The 21,157-nt window shown below is 37.0% G+C and overlaps 3 protein-coding genes and 1 pseudogene across 14 annotated transcripts in view; 1 reads left to right on the top strand and 3 right to left on the bottom strand.

The window, feature by feature from the left end:
- rab11fip3 (RAB11 family interacting protein 3 (class II)) overlaps positions 1-6,470 on the bottom strand; it is a 29,943-nt gene extending 23,473 nt beyond the window's left edge. The window contains exon 1 of one of the 3 annotated variants that reach the window (XR_013207359.1): positions 2,409-6,448. Coding sequence is in view for 2 of the 3 variants with exons in the window: in XM_077245379.1 (XP_077101494.1) it covers positions 2,409-5,087 (2,679 nt within the window). In the remaining variant the exon portion in view is untranslated. Of the gene's footprint in view, positions 1-2,408 lie in introns of all 3 variants that reach the window. The other 2 variants (XM_077245379.1, XM_077245378.1) reach the window with 2 other exon arrangements.
- A 415-nt stretch (positions 6,471-6,885) lies between these two features.
- decr2 (2,4-dienoyl CoA reductase 2, peroxisomal) lies at positions 6,886-11,533 on the bottom strand. Of its 2 annotated transcripts, none has more exons than XM_077245392.1 (10): positions 11,408-11,533; positions 11,118-11,225; positions 10,663-10,731; positions 10,335-10,386; positions 10,077-10,212; positions 9,214-9,338; positions 8,962-9,055; positions 8,201-8,305; positions 7,930-8,118; positions 6,886-7,624 (listed from the first exon to the last, which is right to left on the bottom strand). In XM_077245392.1, the coding sequence occupies exons 2-10, from the start codon at positions 11,216-11,218 to the stop codon at positions 7,590-7,592; spliced, it is 906 nt and encodes a 301-aa protein (XP_077101507.1). In that variant the 5' UTR covers positions 11,219-11,225; positions 11,408-11,533; the 3' UTR covers positions 6,886-7,589. The 2 variants fall into 2 exon arrangements, with proteins under 2 accessions (XP_077101507.1, XP_077101508.1); XM_077245393.1 differs by having other exon boundaries at positions 7,878-8,118; positions 11,408-11,515.
- A 420-nt stretch (positions 11,534-11,953) lies between these two features.
- On the bottom strand, positions 11,954-21,140 carry chlsn (cholesin). Of its 8 annotated transcripts, none has more exons than XM_077245369.1 (11): positions 21,047-21,140; positions 20,242-20,404; positions 19,961-20,083; positions 19,771-19,842; positions 19,134-19,247; positions 18,751-18,864; positions 16,656-16,751; positions 16,365-16,478; positions 12,612-12,847; positions 12,432-12,513; positions 11,954-12,297 (listed from the first exon to the last, which is right to left on the bottom strand). In XM_077245369.1, the coding sequence occupies exons 2-11, from the start codon at positions 20,392-20,394 to the stop codon at positions 12,115-12,117; spliced, it is 1,287 nt and encodes a 428-aa protein (XP_077101484.1). In that variant the 5' UTR covers positions 20,395-20,404; positions 21,047-21,140; the 3' UTR covers positions 11,954-12,114. The 8 variants fall into 8 exon arrangements, with proteins under 8 accessions (XP_077101484.1, XP_077101486.1, XP_077101485.1 ...); XM_077245371.1 differs by having other exon boundaries at positions 16,365-16,475; XM_077245370.1 differs by having other exon boundaries at positions 18,751-18,861.
- On the top strand, positions 13,831-15,712 carry LOC143752241 (G-protein coupled estrogen receptor 1 pseudogene; annotated as a pseudogene). Its single transcript, XR_013207357.1, has 2 exons — positions 13,831-13,987; positions 14,465-15,712. The product of XR_013207357.1 is annotated as a G-protein coupled estrogen receptor 1 pseudogene (transcript).
- Positions 21,141-21,157: the final 17 nt, after the last annotated feature.

The following is a 21,157-nucleotide window of genomic DNA, read 5'->3' as shown; positions in this document are numbered from 1 at the left end:
AGTTTATTTCTACCATGTATGCAATCATTTAAAGATTATTCCAGGTTTTTTTTTTTATCACCTGTACTATCAAATATTATTTCAATTAACCAAGCGATTGCTTGAGGTAATGAGTAAGTGTAATGTGAGTCAGCTGTTTTAACCCCAGTACAGAAGCATCTCAACTCAAGGCGTGAAAAATGCGAGTCACGAGTCAGTTGAATTACAGATTAATTATTCTATCTCTCTTACATTTTAAAATGCACTGTAGCATCTTTCTCATAGATATGGACTGAGTCACACACATGGACATTTTTGCCCAGTAACCTGATGCCAATTACAGTTCCTTCCTGGCAAATGCTACTTCCGGGTAAGAATTTGCATAACATAATGCAAACCCATAGCAACCGTATCATTAAAAGATAAAACGACATGGAAACAACATCATAGTGTTTAACAAGCACAGACACAATCACTCTCCAGTGTGTACAGTACTTTCTTTTTTTTTAAACATCATATCAGTTTCTGTCTACCTGTCTCTCTCCACCTCTTCAGTCATAAATCATCTCAGCTGAGCAAGCTCTTATAATGTACACTCGAATCACGAGAAGAAATATCTGGAAATTTGAGTCCAATCACACAGTCACGCAGACAAAGGAATGACCCTTGAGGCTGGGACTGAATATGGCATGCAATTTCCTTCCTGAAACCATAAACAACCTTTTAAAGAACACGCAAACTTGCTTACTGTTGCAATTGTGAGATGCTTTTCACATAACAGGTGAGTTACATTTTAAACCTGTATCACACGGTCACAAGCTCATTACAAAATAAATCTGAGAAACTCAAAAATGACAATTTTGCAAAAATAAAGAAGTCATATGTAACTTTAAATATGTACAGTGCAAGGTGCATCTGAGAAAAGACGAATAACAATGACGAAAGACAAATAAAAGCATGCATTTATACATGCACCCCTCCCTGTCATTCATCATTCGTCTGGCCGATCGGATCAGCAGTTTCAACAGTCACAAAAGATACAGACTTCCGGCATCAAATCCATCCTCTCTTAAACGCACAATAGAGCGTGTTTGGGGGATCAGGAGTTAAAGCGAAACACAAATCTATATTCTGATCTAAATTGCAAAATTAACCACAGAGGGATTTTAAAATTGGTATAATCAGTGCTTGACGTTATACGTCTAAAAAGCAGTTTAAATATAAAATACATCCTCCTGACTATAGCCAACAGCATCACTCGTCTACTGAACTGCACTGACATGAAACCCATCTATAAACATTAGTGTGCAACATCATTAACACTACTTAAACTGCTAAGAACATCCTATATTGCTAGATGAACTCACATTACGAACACAAACCAATTCATACATTCCATACGATAACTATTATTGATTTACCTTAAGTTTATGTGTCAATGAGGTGACATCCAAACTCAGTTAAACTGTTTTTCTTTCTACTCAGCTACCTAAAAGTAATATTCCTGTTTTAGTACAAAAAATTAAGCACAATCGACAGAACCTGTGACTTAATATCGATAATAATAACAAAAACTTCCACTTTTTCTTTAAAATAAGAAAATATTGTGACACTTACAATGGAAGTGAATGGGGCCAATTAATAAATGTTGCAATATTCTGTTTCAATAGTATAGTCACAAAATAATACTAGTTTTAACATGATTTTAGTGTAAAAAAAAAATCTTACAAACTATTTCTATGCAAAGTTATACCCTATTATACAACCTTAAATACAATGTCTGAATTAAACTGATTGAAAGCTCAAACAGACAACTTTTAAAAGAAATTAAAAAACTATAAGCTTCACATTTCTGCTTTTAAAATTTCAAATGCAAATGCCTCAACGTAACTTAAATTTTGCTCTTTTTTTAATTAAGAAATAATATAGGACAAATCAAAATATTGTCAATTGGGCTTAGCTGGTATTGAAAATGTAATATTCCTTTAAACAGTTTTTGTTCAAGTTAATATATTGCAATAACAAAGTCACGATGTAATTAAAGATAAAATAAGGTAAAAGAAAAATAACTCAAAAGTTGCAAAACTTGGGTATGAAGTTTGAGTGATTATTACAAGGCACTGAAAAGTGTATTAACACTTTGTTAAAACTAATGCAAAACAGCTGATAGTTAAAACAGGATAGACTCCATGAGAGAAAGAGTGAGAGATACAGGACAAGAGTTGTATTCTGAGTCTTTGAGGGTTTGAATAATAAAAGAGCAGTTCTTGGGTGTCACCACGATCAAGTTTCACTTGGAGCTTTGGGACCCAAGGGAAGACACTCACTGTCCTGTAATCATAAAGCTTTTTTTTAACATTTACACCCCCACCCACCATTTATCCGCCCACAAACTCACACAAATAGACAAAGATACACCAAAAACTGACCTGTTCAGCTCCATATGCTTTTGCGAACTCAATAAACTCCTCGATATGGACAAATCCATCTCCGTCCTGATCCAAAGCCTGGAAAACCGCTCGGAGAGGCGACTGCTCCTCGCTTCTATGGGCTGTTGTGGAAACTATAGGCACGTTTATCAAATCCACGGGGACCCTCTGGTCATGAAGCGATTTGGTTGGCAGCGAGTCTGAGGCCTTGCACAAATCCAAAGTCATTTCTGCATGTTTGGAAATGTTGGAAGTATCAGGAGTATTTTCCATCAAGGTCAGGTAGGCCTCCCCATCTAGGCTGGATCCGCAGGGAAAGACATTTCTATGCAAAGGAGGAGAACTGGGGGAGACTGAGCTCACTTGTTGCTCTAGTGCCAGGTCGATTGGTGATGGTGTCAGCTGATGGAAATCCTCCTGATGTGTAAACTGAGCAGCAAACCCCACCTCTCCCTCTCCTGTAGCTTCACATAATTGGCTGGGAGTTTCTGTGTTGTCTGTAAGATCCGGCCCCACAAGTCCTCCCATCAGAGTCAGCTGATCACAGGTAAAGGGAGGGGACTCTAAAGAATCAGGATTACTGTCACAATGAGGAATGACTTCACTCTGAGTACACATTCTGCAATCCAATCCCTCCCCTCCTTGTAAAGACATACTTTGAAGTTTCTCTTTGATTTTAAGTGGTGTATTATGACTGTCACGCTGAGCTGTCACATTTTCTTCAGGTGTATCTATTACAATTGCACTTGATTTTGAAGTCAAAGAGTCATTCAGTTGGTCAACAAGTGTGAGATTTTCCACAAGTGCACTCTCTTTACGTTGAGCATTGATTTGTTCCTGACAGGCTTCTTTTGTTGCATTCAGTTCTTGATTGTTGTCAGATTTACTGCTATCTAGATTTAAATAATCATTTTGCAAGTTGTCCGACTTGTTTTTCAGATTGGTTGCCTCTTGACTTTGTAGAAAATCTGAGATCTCCAAAACTTTGAGTGTGTCTGTTTTTCCTGTTGTATCATCTGCATGCTGTCTCTCCATTGCCTCATGGTCATCATCTGGGATGCCTGTTTCTACACTTGCTATACAATCCTGAAGTTCAAGTGTGAGTGCATCAGATTCAAGATCAGGTGAGTCTGCATCACATTTTTCCTGATCTGTTAGCTCAGAGGCATCTGTCACAGATGGAATTACAATGTCTAAAGATGGTACAGCTTCACAACAGACGCTGTCTGTTAAGATCTCAAACATGGCAACAGGCATAAGGTCTCCATCATGGAGCACCTCAGATAAGGCTTCAGCCTCAGTTGAGTGTGTGGGCTGGCTGTGATCCTCAGGTAAGATGTCATCTTCTGGTGAGAGCTCAAGTAAGGCATTATGCTCAGGTGTGTGGACCGGTAAGGCTAATGTGGACTCTTGTCTGTCTTTGTCAAGCAGGCTATCAGTTGAAGGATCTTCTGCTTGTAAATCTATAAAAGCAATTGGTGTGAGTTCTGTTTTAGCTTCAGAAAAAACGTTATCAGTTCTAGCGCTGGGCACAGCCTCCTCTCTTACCTCTTCACCAATCATGTCCAATTGTACACCAAATGTGCATTCTGCGGATAAATCACGCAACGTTTCTTCACAAAGTTTAGGTGATATGAAAGACTCACCTAATGGACTCATAAAGGCAGTCTCTGCTTCAGAGGATAGTTGTGTTGTCTCTTGGCTCTGAAGATCATCATCATGGGTCTCATTGCTAGCTGAGGGTTTACTACTCTCCTGTTCAGAGTACAGACCTCCAGTCAGCAGCGCGGGTAACAACATCTGTCCCTCATCCATTTGAAGGGGTGCATATAGTGAGCCAGGTGGATCTGAACGTGTCAACGAAGGGATTGGCTCATGGGAAATGGCTGAGGATGGGAGGTAGATGTCTTTAGATGTAGAAGGAGGTGCCTGACAAATAATTGCAGGCTTGGGATTTGAGTTTGTATCCATACACGACACCCCCAAGGGAGAAACAGGCAACAAACCTTCAGATTTCAAAATAAGATGAGCCCCGTGTGGAAGCAAGCTCTGACTGTCTTCAAACGTCTGAAATGTTCTTTCCACTAGGGAATTATGGTTGAACTCACAGTTTGTTAAACGCGTGTCCTCAAGATTGAGGTGAGTTTCTTGTAATAGTGTTTTGTCAGTCTGAATAGTGGGTTTGTTAATAACCAGCTCACCTGTGTACACATCTAGAGGGTTTAAAGTGGCAGTAACCTTCACCGGTTGCAGGAATCCAGGCACCTGTTCAGGATGATTGTAAAAGTGGTTTTGATTCTGCATGGGTAAGTTTGAGAACGTAGGACTAGTCGATCTAGAATTAAAACTGATGAGATCTCCATCCACAATATCCAAACTTCCAGGAGAACCCTCTCCTTTGAGATCTTGGGAAGGAGGCGGCGGAGTTTTCCATTCGGGATAGACACATTCCAGATCATTTTCCCAGGAATACGTCTGCCCAGAATACTGAGAAGCCCAAAATAAGTCATCGAGGTTAATCGCGTTCTCCTGAAATATTTCATTAGTGGAATCACCAACAGAACTGTTATCTTTTTCCATAAGGAGAAATCCAAGGGGATTCTGTTCGGATTCCCACTCATCCTTCCCACTCACCTCCCACTCAGAACACCCCTGAGGGCTGGAGAGAACTTGCTCCATTGAAAAGAAGAGTTCTCTCCTCTGACAAATGGAAATATTCCAGAAATTCCAATCCTTTGTTATGATCCCACAAGGTAATGTTCGGAATTCAAAAGTAATTGATGGCCTCTTCCAGCATACGGACCAAAAGAAATATCCTTGTCGAGACCCATGCGTAAGCGTCCACCTCCCTGTAAATGATCAACTACTGTTTACTTTTGCAGACACAAGGATAATGTTTCACTGCGTAACACAGCTCCATGTAGGCCGAGATAGTTTTTTCCGATATGCAAACCTCTCCATGAAAAAAGGTTGGCTCTGTTCCCCTGTTCTGCATTCAAATTCACATCTAATCCATTTAACATAAGAATTCTCAAAGTGTGTTGATCCACATCCCAATTAACACATAATAACTGGATTACTGCAGTATTTAAGATTGCCTTCCATAAAAAACTCAGAAATTCATAATGAACAATACAATCTTAGAATAGGTACATGTATAAGAGAATACAGGAAACTACATAAAATAGAGAGCTATATCATTGCAAATATCACACAGCACATCCAAATTCCAAGAGTTGATTTTGTTAGCCTTCAACTTCCTAGTGTTAAAAAAACTGAGCCTGCCTCATAAGCAAATCATTTATAAGGTTACATTAATGGTTTGACACTTCCCTGGAATAACAACTAAGTATTAAAGGCTGGTTGTAATGTATAACACTCTGTAAACAATTAATCCTTTTATGGGGCAGTGTATTCAATTATTTTACTCAGATAAACCAGGTTGTCTCGTAATCTGAGAGAGTAAAGCTTAACATATATGTAATTTTTAATGTTAATACAACACGCTGTATTTTAAACAGCTGTTATTGTGTTGTCAGACTGAATAAAAAAAAAGAAAACCATTAAATAATAGATTGATCTAGCGCGGTTAGCATCAGCATCCTCCACAACTGAGGTAACCCCAATGGCCGACTAGCTGGCCCAAACGACCCCCTCTCATTTTAATTTCCGGTTTGAATAAAATAAGACCCTTAATATGTTTTCTGGTCCACCGTCTGAGTTGATTTAATCCCTTAATTTGATTTGGCGCTGGGTGATTTATTCTTCAGTTTATCCTTAAACAAGCCAACATCCAGGTCGAGTCTTACGAGTCATCCACCTGCGCTTGTTATTAGCCTGTTAGCGAGGATAAAATCAGCTCGAGACCCCCGATAATCCCACAAATCCTTGGGCGGCGATTTATCCGTTAATCTGAAATCCGAGATTTAAGATGAGCTCGAGAGGTCTTGTTATGTTTTTTTTAGTCGAAGAATGATGTTTCAGTTATATCTGTCTCTCTCTCTCATCAGCAGCAATACACAACCTCTGCTGTCTCATTCACACATAGACACTCGCGTGTACACACGCACACAAACCGACGTCAGCAACACGCATGCGCAGCGCCGGCGCCGCAGTCTACAGATTTAAACCACAGGCGTTAAGAATCCATTCCTCGCGCAGTTATCTGTGCATTTGGTTGTTTTGGTGATGATGGAATGTAGATTTATAACGACATTTTTGGTCACATTCTCGCCTCTCTGTTAACTGACGACTATAATGCCATAATTTGTTAATAAAAAACACTCCTAGAGGTAAAATAGTGTCTAACATTATCGAGAGAGTTCGCCCGAATTAAATTAGATAATCTAATACTTAGAAGAAATGCTTATTTAATAACGAGACAGTGTTATTTTCAGTAATTTAATGTGATTTTCTTGCGCCCCCTTGTGTCCGAACAAAGGCGTTACAGCTAATAAAATAGCCCGAAAAAGTAATATGAGCATTATAAAAGATTTATTATGAAAACTGTTAAGTATATAATAATACATTATTTACCTTTATTCACAATGTATTGTAGCTCAAAATTAAAAATGGCACTAATTTACGTAGTGGTTATTCATGCCTTCAGAAGTAAAATTGACATTTTGATGTATTGTAATTACTAATACTTTGTGGTTAAACATAATTATATGACAACTGCTATGTAATAAAAAATGCACAGTTCAGAGTTTGGTCAAGAACACGTCTTTCATATCTCACCTCAAAATCAAAAGAAAATTCGAAAATATATTTTCATGAACTGCAGTCTATTTTCTCATTACCATGAATGAGAGAAAAAAATAATGAATCGGATTAAAATTGTAACATTCATAATTCATAGTATTATTTTTTTTACTGACATTAATTCAAGCCTTAAATCTCAATGAACACAATGAACTCAAAAAGTATAACAGAGCATTATGAAAATTAGAATTGGGGTGGAAATCTACTTAATTTTAATACAGTGTCACACAATGTCAAAGTTTTTAATGGTCTTAAAAATAGGCTTATTTTTCTTTATGCAGAATATAATTTTTCTTTTTTTCTTTGGTTTTTGAGGGTGAAAATAATCTGGGCGTGTTTTTGTGAGCTTCAACAATATCTTCATACAGATGTTGGCCTGATCACAACTGGTCCATTGCGGTTATTTCATCCACCATGCTATTTATCCTTTCTTTTCTCTGCAGACCAAAAACCTAGAAAAACAAGGGAAAATAAGTTACAATAAGACCTTCATACCAAGATGTTACCCACATATTCACAGGTCAATCATACAGTGGCAGAAAAATTATTAGCAAATAAGATTTTTTTGCTCACCAGATCACATAATTGGAAAAGTAAATCTCATAATTGTGTTTGAGCCATTGAATAATTATAATTAATTATATTAGATGATTTTAGTTAAGATTCTTATAAAACACCCGTCTTCTAACCCACGCACACACACACCTGTGTGCGGTGCTGTCTGTTCATAGTTTTGCAGAGCGAGATGAGATAATACCCAGCATCTGTTCCACGTCATTGGCCGAGGTGAGCCACGCCCCTCCGTCGGTGACCAGTATAGTTCCAGTGATGTATGAAGCAGCACGGCTGGCCAGGAAAAGAACCGCATGTGCAATCTCTGTCTTATTACCGGCTCTTTGCAATGGGATGCCGCGGAAAGCCCCCGCTGTCTCGGCGTGAGAACCACCTGAAAGAAGAGGAGGATAAAAATTGATAGTGCAAAAGAAATAGAGACACTAAAATTTGCCTACACACACAACTGGTCTTACCCAGTCTACGGTATCCCTCTGTGCCAGAGATGGGCCCTGGGGCCACTGTGTTCACCCTCACACCATTGGGGCCCCACTCCACCGCCAAGTGCCTTGTCATGGCATCTACAAACACACATACATATGCAGATAATAAGTCATTTTTTTCAGCCTATAGAATATCTCGTATCCTTAAAGGGATAGTTCACCCCAAAAATGAAAATTCTGTCACTAATTACCCTGTCTCTCCATTGACAGTTGCCAGTCTGGTAGTTGTGTAGACTGTCAATGGAGAAAGCTCTCAGATTTCATCAAAAAGTCTTAATTTGTGTTGTGAAGATGTCTTACAGGTTCGGAACGACATGAGGGAGAGTAATTAATGACAGAATTTTCATTTTTGGGGGAAATATCCCTTTAACAGTCAACATGAAAAAAATATTGCAACCAACATTATGGGGACAATTTTTTTTTTTAAATATACGCATGTATGAATCATACACAATAAGATCAGTAACATGAATTAAAATAAATAGATAAATGGGGGTAATTTTGATTTCATGCCATTTTAAACACAAGATGTAATATAGTTTTATTTAATTAACATTTTTTTATCACCATTCATACTACCATGATGTATTAATCTGCATACTATTTTTTTAACACTATTAGACCTATAATATTTAAATACTATATATTCTAACATTTATAAAAGCAATCATACGACTTTATGAAGCACTTAAACAGGCACTTATACCAGAACGTCAACCAAAAACGACACTGACCATTTGCAGCCTTCGCTGACCCAGCATGCACCTGGAGAGCCTGACCTCTGTACCCCAGTGTGGCGGAAATGTTGACAATGGAGCCGCCGTGATCCTGAGGGAGAAAAATAAAGCCACAAAGTATGAGACACTGACTATAAATCACTCATCGATACAAAGTGAGAAACAAGTGAGGAAAAAAGCCAAGATGCAAGATATCTTGGTAATAAAAATTCTTGGTACTGCAAAGGTCAATGAAATGTACATCTTTACCTTGAACCATTTGTCAAACACCACTTTACTAGCGTTGAAAGTTCCCATGGTGTCGATCTCCATTACTGTCTTGAAAGCGTTAAATGACAAGGATGTAGCTGGGCACAGGAAATTACCTGCAGCATCTGAGAAAGAAAAATTACAATCCACAAAATATACATAAATAATATATGCATGCATGTGTATATATATACTATATACAGGTGAAACTCGAAAAATGTGAATATCGTGCAAACGTTCATGTACTTCAGTAATTCAAATTAAAAGGTGAAACTAATACAAATATATAACTATATACATATTATGCATGATCATACTTTTCAGAGGGCCGACATTTCTGTATTTAAAATTCATTTTTTTATTATTGATTTGATGTAATATTCTAATTTTCTGAGGTTTTGAATTTGGGTTTTTCATAAGCTGTAAGCCATAATCATCAAAAATATAACTTTTGCACGATATTCTAATTTTTCGCGTTTCACCTCTATATATATATATTTTTCAATATGTATATTGAAAACAAATCCATGACATGTGACATTGTTTTTTATATGATAGTAATGGAAGAAACTGTCTATACTATAATTACCCTGAGTACTGCATTAAAGATACACTGATAAATGTAATTTTTCTGGAAAAGGAGACCTGATGTAAGAGTACCAGTAGACGGCCTAACTAGGTACAATATATTATCTAATCACATAAGAGAATGATAAAGAGAAACTTGGTCAGAGGATGTTAGCTGGTCCATATCTATATCAAGATCTCTTTGGTAATACACTGTATGTTTGTTGCATTATATGATTTTTTTTATTGTTAAGGCAATGTGTCTGACCTCCGGTAACTTCTAACTTAAGGCTTACTGTTAATAAGTATATCAACACGTCCAAATGTCTTCAATGTTTCATCCACGGCAGCAATAATTGTCTCTGGTTGACGCACATCCATTACTATCGGCAAACATCGCTTGCCTGTAGCGCTGGTTAACTTCTTCGATGCCTAAAACACACACACACACACACACGCACACGCACACACACACACACACACACACACACACTAATTACTCTTCATCAAAGAAATTACACAAATGAGTTATTGGAGATTTGTTGAGACAGTACCTCAGAGAGTTTCTCCAGATTTCTGCTGGCAATGACCGTGTCACACCCATGCCTGAATTAATTGTTATAGGAAGAGAAGTAAATATATAATATAATTATATAAAAAAACAAATAAACTTCCAATGACTTTTGCAAGAACATCAGAAAACATATTCAAATGAATTTGAAGATGCAGGCTTGCAAAGATTAAATGTTACCAAAGATCACAAAGGTTAAAGATCAATGTCATTATAAAAAGTAAGTCATGAGTGAAAGTGTGACATTAAAAGTCCAGTCATAGACAAAGTGTTGACAGTGAGAAACTAGTAGAAAACCACTGAAAGCTCACCGCATCAGAACTTCTGCTATTCTAAATCCAATACCTGACCCTCCGCCGGTTATAAAGGCAACCTGATCACTGGGCAAACACACAAAAAATAATAATTATAAAAAGTATTATTATTATACTGTATATACACATATAAAAAAAAAAAAAAAAATATATATATATATATATATATATATATATATATACACACACACATATATATATATATATATAAACACACACACACAGGTATATATATATATATATATATATATATATATATATATATATATATACAGATGTATGTATGTGTGTGTGTGTGTGTGTGTGTGTGTGTGTGTGTGTGTGTGTGTGTGTGTGTGCATGTGTATAAACAAATACAAGAATAGAAATAATAAATACATAAATATGCATATATTTATTAATATAAACTTCCAATGCAAAAATGAAAACTCAAAGGTGTTTATTGAGCTTACATGAGCAGATCAGGGCTGTAGATGTGTGTGTATGTACGCAAACACTCATCAGTCTCGACGTCCTCTGGCAAAATACTGACCAGCTGAGGTTTCTCGGCCATGATGCTTCTAAAGAACCACAAAAAGCCATAAAAAAACACGCAAAAACTCATCTTTAGCTCACACCGCATTAGCAAATAACAGTTAAACTACTATCCAAAAGTAAGATGTGATATTGCAACCGCTTACTTATACGACCGTGAGGGAAAAAGTCACAACAAAGCGTGAAATAAAGCTCAGAGTTACATTACCCAAACTGTGAATCCGTTGACTATCAGCTCCCACGTTGTTAATGAAGTTTAAGCAAAAGTTGTGCTCATTCTGCACGATGGACTTCAGTACCTGGAGAGATGCGTGACGTCAAAAAACGTCAACGCACGGCATTATGGGAAACGTAGGCCAATGTTACTAGCGGTAGCTGTGATGCCAATCGTAAAGGTTATGTATTATTTGAACGTTATGATACAAAAAGGGTTTACATTTTGCCCAGTTAATAACAATAAATGCTATCCTGGAGGACTTATCGATTTAGGAACAAACAGTGTAAGTTCCTTGAGATTAAACCTCATAAAAGTACTGATGGCATCAGAATGATTAGCACATTCATGTACCATGGTATTTACATTAGGCAAAATAATATTAATGTACTACCATGGAAGTTGTATGATAGTTTTTTTGTTAGTGAAATATAAAAAAAAGTTAGACAGAGGAAAGACCTACCTAGTTTTGCATTTTAGCTTATTTGATGTAGTTCTACCTACATTTTAAAACATGATTAAAAAAAACAACACAGCCTATAGGTAAAAACCATAGTAATCATTTTATTTGGAAGGAATGTCAAGTTTTACATATACAAACTAAGACATTATGATTACTCATTTGAATGGGTGAAAATGTATAAAATCAAACACGGACAGAAAACGTTTCATTTTGATGTTTTGTTTAATGAACGGGTCCATCACAGCATCTGGACGATCTGTTTGGCTCTCCGTTGCTTCTTCTCAGCATCTGCTTTATCTGCCTCTTCTCCTTGTCCTTCCCAACGCACAATCGCTTCGGCTTGCTGCAGTGTGGAGGATCGTGCCAGTCCTTGTAGACCGTCAATATACAATAACAGCATCTCAAAATGATCATCAGACACCTGAGAGAGAAATGCATATGCATTTTTGCCACCAAAAAAGAATATGATCCCTGTGATTAGTAGGAAAGCATGTGTTCCATGTTTTATTAGTGTAAAAAGTGTGTAAAGCTGTAGATGATTGATGCCTCTCATACCTTCACGCTGTCATACATGTGTTGCAATAACCACGTTTGCCTGGATTTATTAAACTTCCACGCTTCTCGTTTCTTAGACCAGCTAACAAACATAAAATAAATCAGTTAAAACAATATTTAACGCTCTCTGATAGAATAAGGAAACATTTACATGCATGTAAATAACTGTTTTTGTACTACCATGCGAGGTATTCCAGCGCCTGCTTCTCTGCAACATTTGTCTTGCTCTTCTCCGGTTTTATGCTTTTGCCTTCTTCCTTCAGCTTCCTCTTCTCCTCCTTGTTCAGAATCTTCTTCAACTTCCTCTCCAGCACTCGTCTCTCCTCTGGACTCAGTTCTTCATCTCCATCGAGGCCGTTTTCATCCTCCACTCCAGACGGTTGTTGCTGCACTGAGGTGTTCACATCTCCAGAACTCTGAAAAATCATGTGCCGTTTAAAATTCACATTGCTTCAAGATTCATTGATGAAAATAAAGATCTAAAGAACAGCATTTATTTGAAACAGAAGTCTTTTGTAACATTATAAATGTCCTTACTGTCACTTTTGATCAATTGAATGTGTCATTGTTGAATATAAGTATAATTTTTTTAAAGAATATCTTACAGACCCCAAAATTTAGAATTGTATACACATGGCAAAGAAAGCAAAAAGGTATTTGTTTTATAGACCTGCTTAATTACATTAATTCCGTTAACTCCTGATTTAAATTGAGAAACAATTTCTGAATGATCATCATATTCAAATACCATTTACAAAACATTTATTCATAAAGCATACGCATTTATTATAAGAGCCGATAATAGTCACACAATGTGACTTTTAAGATGTTTAAGATAGAAGCCAGTATTATTCGAGTATTATTTATACACTTTTATGGTATTTTTTTTTACTTTTACTTTAATATTTTCAAGTTTGTTTTAATTTTAGTTACAATTTTGGTAATTTTGTTGTGCTTTTGTCAATTTTACTGTTAAAAAAAACGATTTCTAGTTTTAGTTATTTTCAGCAATTCAACGTATTTTATTTCAGTTTGTTGCCAATACTTTAGGTTTTTTTTCTTAAAGATTGACCTATTGTTAGTGTCACTAAACTTTGTTATTTTAATCTTGTCTAAAATAACTAAGGGAGAACAAAAATAACCAACACAATTAGCCAAGAAAACATACATGTATATAAAATAATACATTTCTCTGGTTTTGAGAATTTGCCCATCACACACACAAATAATCGAGCTCTCCTTCACTGTGCAACTTTATATCTTCAGAGGAGCTAATGGAGCATTTATCCATTATATTGTTTGGGGTAAACAAAGGTGGCCATTGTCCGTGTATAACCTGGCCCTCCTGTATTTACATATTTGTACATGAGACAGCGAGAACTCACCAGGAGAAACGTCTGCAGACCGAAGGAGAAGAACGGAGAAAGAAACGAACAACAACAAATGTCAGACTTCTACATTGATTTCTCCATGACCTTAAAGGATATACACAAGCATACAAGAACAAGCCAGGACAACTTAATAAATATGGACAAAAGTCTAATACAATACACACGGTAAGATCATTATTTTGACCATTTCAAACTATCAGCGGATTACTAGCGAAAATAAACAGAAAATCAGCAAAATGCACATTAGTAAAATTCTGCAGGCAAATCCATTGTCTATTGTAAATAGCAAACATTTGAAATGTCTATTTCAAAACAAGCAGCTTTCAGTTGGTCAGTGCGGAAAATTCACGGGACCGACTTGAAAATGTACGAAATCTGCATGGGGAATATTTTCATCCTTTTGCAAAACTCACAATCGCACGGATTCCTATTGGAGTAACTGGATTTTCGACAAGCATAGTAAAAGTGACTGCAACTAAAAGTCCACGGATTAACTAATAATTGTTTTACATTTAACATTAACAAATAATTAATAAATGCTGCACAAGTATTGTTCACCATCAACCATTAAATACACATATTTTGAAACATGCACATTGATGTTAAACTACTAATCTTGATGCATGTGTCTGTGCATTTCAGTACTTGAAAAAGAGAAGACAATGCAGAAAACTCCAGTATTTTTCCACACTACGTGACCATGGAAGTGATAGAAGGGAAGATGGAAGATCCCATGACCTTTGACCGCACCGCCCGACCAGATCCCTCCAGCCTGCACTGGCCTGTTATTGACGTCAACGAAACGAACTCCACCACCCCGGACACCTACGCCATAAATCTCCTCCTCTCCTGCATCTACACCGTCCTGCTCTTCCCGCTCGGCCTCGTGGGTAACATCCTCATTCTGCTGGTGAACTTTGACCCTCGTCAACGGATGAGCACCCCTGACGTCTACTTCACTAATTTGGCTCTTGCCGACCTGGTGCTGGTGCTGGATTCGCTCATCGAGGTGTTCAACCTGAGCGCGCACTACTACGACGACGCAGTGCTGTGCTCCTGCATGGCGATCTTCCTGCAGGTCAACATGTACAGCAGTGTGTTTTCTCTCACCTGGATGAGTCTGGACCGGTGCGTTGCACTGACCGGCCTCAGCACGCGTGCGCTACCCGAAAACGCTCCCGTCTCACAGCATCCGCGCGTCGCCCATAGGGCTTGCGGGACCATTTGGGCGGCGGCCACCCTGTGCACGCTGATCCCATTCGCTACTGCGCACATGCATCACGGCTGGGGGCGTGGCTTCTGTTTTGCGGGTGTGGCCGAGGTGCAGTGGCTGGAGGTGACGTTGGGATTCGCCCTGCCTTTTTGCGTGATGGGCGTCTGCTACACCATGATCGCACGTGTGCTGCTGCGCTCCAATAGGCCACAGCGAACCAAAGCCCTGCGCATGATCGTCGCGGCCGTGAGTGTGTTTTTTGTGTGCTGGCTTCCGGAGAACGTCTTCATCAGCGTGCATCTCCTGAGTGGCGACTCTGAGGCCTCACGGCGGAGAGGAAACCACACGTTGTGGCAGCGCTACCCGCTGACGGGACACGTGGTGACCTTGGCGGCCTGCGCCAACAGCTGCCTGAACCCGCTCGTATACAGCCTGCTGGGAAACGCGTTCAGACAGAAACTGCAAGTGTTTGTCGCGCACCATGTGCGCTGCCTGTATACATGCGCGCAGAATGTGAGCGCGACGCCACCTTGTCCATGCGTCGCTTGCACAAACGCACACCATTCGTGCTCGCATGAGAATATGGAGGAGGAAGAGCGTGACCTCAGGAGCGGCGAGGAGGGTCGAGAGTGTGTGTGTGACAGAGTGAGATAAACGGTCATGTTGTAATGACAAAGGACAAGTTCTTGATTTTATCTACTATATTTGTAAAAAAAGAATTGACAGAAAATAATACTTATATTAAGCGAGGATGCCTAAAAAGTGATCAAATATGACAGTAAAACACTTATATTGATACAAAACATTTCTATTTCAAATAAATGCTGTTCTATTGATCTTTCTATTCATCAAACACTCCTGCTCATGGTTTCAACTAAAATATTAAGCAGCACAACGGTTTCCAACATTGATAATAATCAGAAATGGTTCTTGAGCTGCAAATCAGCATATTAGAATGATGATCATGTGACACTGAAGACTGCTGAGAATTCAGCTTTGATCACAGGAATAAATTGTATTTTAAAAATATTAAAATAGAAAATATTATTTCACAATATTACAGTTTTATCTGTTAACATTAGTTAACGCACTGTGACTAACATGAACAAACAATTAACTAGTTTTATCAAGTAATATTAACAAAGGTTAACCAATGCTGTAAAAATATATTGCTCACAGTTCATGTTAAGTATTGTATTAATGATAACTAATGTTAACAAATGAGACCTTATTGTAAAGTGTTACCCAATATGGTAAAACATGCTGTAATACAAAACACTGTGGGAGTTGAGGATCATTTCATAAATAACCACGTTAAACTGAACTCACCTCAGCTGAACTTTTCTTTCTCTTCTTCTGTTTCTTCTCTTCAGCAGTGTGTGTGTTTGCTTCTTCCTGTGGCGTCACCGGATCTGATTCAGGAACAACAGCTTCAGAGTCCTGCTAATTCAAACATCTATTAAAATATATATTCACAGCATTCAAATAAAATCATATATAAAATATTAGCTCACAAACAGCAATTCAATTCACCCAAAGAACCAACTCTCCTGACAGCATTTCCCATCATTCCAAAACTTTGACAAACATAAAATATCAAAGCGAAGTATTTCTCATCACCTTGTGTTTCCTTTTCTTCTTCTTTTTCATGTGATCTTCCTGCTTGTGTTTCTCCTCCATCGGTTCCTCTGTGATGTTTTCTACAGGAACACATACCTGAAAACATACACACAAGAGTGATATATATATATATATATATATATATATATATATATATATATATATATATATATATATATATACACACACATACACAGTGATGTGAATAAGTTTGGACACCCATCCTAAGGTTGCCTAAAAAGAGGAATAAAAAATCCTCTTTTGGAAATTGATCTTAATGCCTTAATTAGAAAAATTAGGAAAAACCCAACCTTTAAGGACACCAATTTTCTTTGTGAATGAATAATGTATCGTAAATAAATAAATGTTCTTCCTTAAAATACAGGTTGCATAAGTCAGGACACCCCTATGTTAAATTCCCATAGAGACAGCAGATTTTATTTTTAATGGCCAGTTATTTCATGGATCCAGGATACTATGCATCCTGATAAAGTTCCCTTGGCCTTTGGAATCAAAAAAGCCCCACATCATCACGCACCCTTCACCATACCTAGAGATTGGCATGGGGTACTTTCCATAAGATCATCTCTCAATGCAAATCAAACCAGCTGTGAAGGGAATGTGATGATGTGGGGCTTTTGTAGACAAAATACTTTCAAATGTCTTCAAGTAGTGTTCACCACAGACATTATGTTGTACTCTTAAAATGAAGTTTCTGATAGAACCCATGCATGGACGATTAGCCTTCCAGGTGTGCCTACACACTCACATCACATCTAAACAGCTATATATATGGACAAACACGGTTGCCTGAGCAGATTATGACACATTGTTGATTTTATATTAGAATAATGATATAATTTCCAAAAGATGATTTTTTATTCCTCTTTTTAGGCAACTTTAGCATGGGTGTCCAAACTTATTCAGATCACTGTGTGTGTGTGTGTGTGTGTGTGTATATATATATATATATATATATATATATATATATATATATATATATATGCTGTCTATTAATTATTTGCCAAGTATGATCACAGTGAACATTCAGATCTGCCGCTGATCCAGAGAGAGCAGTAGTCATGTAAATATATGAAATGGCTTCACAAACATTTACAGTGCCTGTCGAAAATGAAACCCTATTACCATATCTGAATTTCAGATCTTCATCAGCGCATGATACACAGTGACACGAACGGTAACGATTGCGTCGGTTTTACCGTATCACTTCCATCCTGTGGGAGTGCAGCAAAGTGGATTTGCTTTAGAAAGAAAACTTCAATGCAACTAAAACTAACTTCTATGCAAAACTTCATATTTATTCTCGACATGTCAACAACACGAACCAAACTCTTCCGGTCTCAGCAACAACTGCAGTGTTTGAGGGGGCGGGGCAAAGTAGGCATTGTTTGAAGACAGCCAATGAAAAACACAAGCTGGCATTATGCAAAATTGTTACAAACCTATGTAGGTTTGTGCAAGAAAAAAGACGAATTCCTGACGACTCGTTTCAGGCAATCTGTTCAGAATCGATTCTTTATTTTAGGAGACAATAAGTCAATTTATTGTGCACTTTGCTACTTCGCAGAGCTTTACAATCACAAACAGCTATAATACACACTGCATTAAAGGTAATATCCAAAGGGGTGCTTTAAAATTGAGAGCATAATTTATATTGTAGACAAAATACTTTCAAATGTCTTCAAGTAGTGTTCACCACAGACATTATGTTGTACTCTTAAAATGAAGTTTCTGATAGAACCCAAGCATGGACGATTAGCCTTCCAGGTGTGCCTACACACTCACATCACATCTAAACAGCTATATATATATGGACAAACACGGTTGCCTGAGCAGATTATGATATATTGTTGATTTTATATAAGAATAATGATATAAGTGACATAACAGTATAATGAAATTTACATACTGATTTATCAATTGGGAAAACAAGCTGTACAAAATTACGTTACAGGATGTGTAATAATATTATAGGCATATTATATAACTATGATCAACTAATCAAGTACATTATTATTATGTTGCCTTTATCTTACATGCTAAACATAGACATATAGTGGTTATTTGAACTCACCTCAGCTGAACTTTTCTTTCTCTTCTTCTGTTTCTTCTCTTCAGCAGTGTGTGTGTTTGCTTCTTCCTGTGGCGTCACCGGATCTGATTCAGGAACAACAGCTTCAGAGTCCTGCTAATTCAAAACATCTATTAAAATATATATTCACAGCATTCAAATAAAATCATATATAAAATATTAGCTCACAAACAGCAATTCAATTCTTCCAGAGAACTAAATGGTTTAGAGAGGACTAGAAAATATGAATGCTTATGTGTTGTTATAATAAAGAGATTCATGCATTTTACAGCACAAGCATTCAGCATCCAGTCTCTTGACAGCATTGCCCATCATTCCAAAACTTTCACAAACATAAAATATAAAAGAAAGGTATTTCTCATCACCTTGTTTCTCCTTTTCTTCTTCTTCTCCTTGATGACACCTTCCTGCTTGTGCGTTTCCTCCATCGGTTCAGTATCCAGTGGTTCCTCTGTGATGTTTTCTACAGGAACACATACCTGAAAACATACACACAAGGGAGACCATATATATATATGCTATGTCTATTAAACTTTCTACAAGTATGATCACAGCAAACATTCAGATCTGCCGCTGATCCAGAGAGAGCAGTAGTCATGTAAATATATGAAACAAGTGAAGTCTTTATGAGTTAGTCATTGAATCATTCATTCAAACAGATTTTTTTTTTCAATCTAGGGATAATCTAATTCATTTAAGATTTTTTTTAAAATAGACTGCAGCAATTTACATTTTGTCAGAAACTCTAGTAAATTACATTTTATTTCGTATAGTTGTCAAAACGTGACCTCGGTTTTAAACAAACTAAATTGTGGTACTCAATTTATCCAGAATCATGACGTTCTAATATATATATACACAACTATATGGTGATTTTACCTCAAATAGATGGATTTTTTTCAGCTTGTGAAAATATTTACATTTAGCCTTTCAGATAAACCGTGTATATTCATATACAGTCATATCATACATACTTCAAAAAGGGAAATCACTTTCACTCACTTCAGACTTCTTTTTCTTCTTGCGTATATTCTTTTCATGATCTCCATTTAATTGTGTACTTGTTTCAAGCCCCTTTCATTTCCAAAAAAATTAAAAATATATAGTCATGAGTGCACAATATTAAAAGCAGAGTAAGCTTCTAACATTATTTTAAATAATCATATATACAAGCAGAATAACAGCCAGTTACCTCAACTTTACTTTTCTTCTTCTTATGTTTGCGCATCTCTGCGTTTTGCTCATAGGTGTTTGTCTCAGTAGATTGAATCACCTGAATATTCTCCTCTGAAATGTTTTCTGTATCTTCACACACCTGAGAATTATGAACATCAAACAAACATTCACTTATATGTATTATGAAAAAATGCATCTTCTGGCTTATAGCTCATTTGATATGTGTATCTATCAGTTATTATCTGACATTTGTTATTAGATCCACAGTCAAATCCGAGTAGTATTATAACCACACACCTTATCGTCAGCCTTTCTCTTCTTCTTTTTCTTCTTTCCATTCATCTCCTCCTTTCTCTCATCTTGTACAAATGTGATTTCTTCTACATTGAGTTTGAGTTTCTTTTTCTTGTGAGAATCGAACTGAACAACAAGACCTTGACTCTTCGTCATGGCGCCAGATCTGAGTGGAAAATAATAGCACACATGTTCATTTATATAGTTTGTCACAAAAGTGACAGACATTTATAATGTTACAAAAGATTTCTACTTCAAATAAACACTGTTCTTTTGAACTTTCTATTCAGCAAATAATCCTGAAAAAAATGTATCATGGTTCTCACATAATAATCAAAAATGTGCAGCAAATGTGCATATTAGAATGATTTCTGAAGGATAATGTGACACTGAAGACTGAATATGATGATACTGCAAATCACAGGAATAAATTACATTTAAAAATATATTCAAGTTATTTTAAATTGTGTCACATTATTACTGTGTTTACTGTATGTTGAAATAAATGCACCCTTAGTGAGCCTTCTTTCAAAAACATTAATAAATCACACCACCCCTAAACTTTTGAACAATAGTGCACATAAACCAGATTAATCCAAACATATACCAAAGTGTAAGTAAAAATAATCATAAACTGCTTCTTAGATAACGTTACACAAATAATATGTTGTTTTTGTAGGTAAATTATGATTTAATCGTATAGTAATATAGCAGCAGAAATGCATTCATGCACTTTAAACCACCCAGCACACACACAAACTAATTTACTAGTCGAGAAAGTTAATAGTTGCGTGTTACGTTTACTTACAAGCCAAACAAAAATCTCCCAATGCTTCCTCAGATTCACGTGTGAACGGGCAGCGCCATGAAAACGGAATCTAGACCACGCGTGATGACGCTGCTGGAGCTACGCAAAATA

The sequence above is a fragment of the Siphateles boraxobius genome, unplaced genomic scaffold (genome assembly GCF_051911475.1).
Source record: "Siphateles boraxobius isolate OS27281-9 unplaced genomic scaffold, OSU_SipBor_1 26, whole genome shotgun sequence".
NCBI classification, from domain to species: domain Eukaryota; kingdom Metazoa; phylum Chordata; class Actinopteri; order Cypriniformes; family Leuciscidae; genus Siphateles; species Siphateles boraxobius.
The sequence above is the reverse complement of the archived record's forward strand: the minus strand, read 5'-3'. Positions and strand labels throughout refer to the sequence as shown.

Bases quoted from the DNA above. Each gene is read 5' to 3' on its own strand.
- decr2 (XM_077245392.1), bottom strand. From the start codon at position 11,218: ATGGCCGAGAAACCTCAGCTGGTCAGTATTTTGCCAGAGGACGTCGAG. The intron at 9,339-10,076 runs GTAAGCCTTAAG...TTTCTTTCTCAG, and splicing joins TGTTGATATACTTATTAACA to ATGCTGCAGGTAATTTCCTG. The intron at 8,119-8,200 runs GTAAGACCAGTT...CTCTTCTTTCAG, and splicing joins AGAGGGATACCGTAGACTGG to GTGGTTCTCACGCCGAGACA.
- chlsn (XM_077245369.1), bottom strand. From the start codon at position 20,394: ATGACGAAGAGTCAAGGTCTTGTTGTTCAGTTCGATTCTCACAAGAAA. The intron at 19,843-19,960 runs GTAACTGGCTGT...TGGAAATGAAAG, and splicing joins AGAAGAAAAGTAAAGTTGAG to GGGCTTGAAACAAGTACACA. The intron at 12,298-12,431 runs GTATGAGAGGCA...TTTCTCTCTCAG, and splicing joins ACATGTATGACAGCGTGAAG to GTGTCTGATGATCATTTTGA.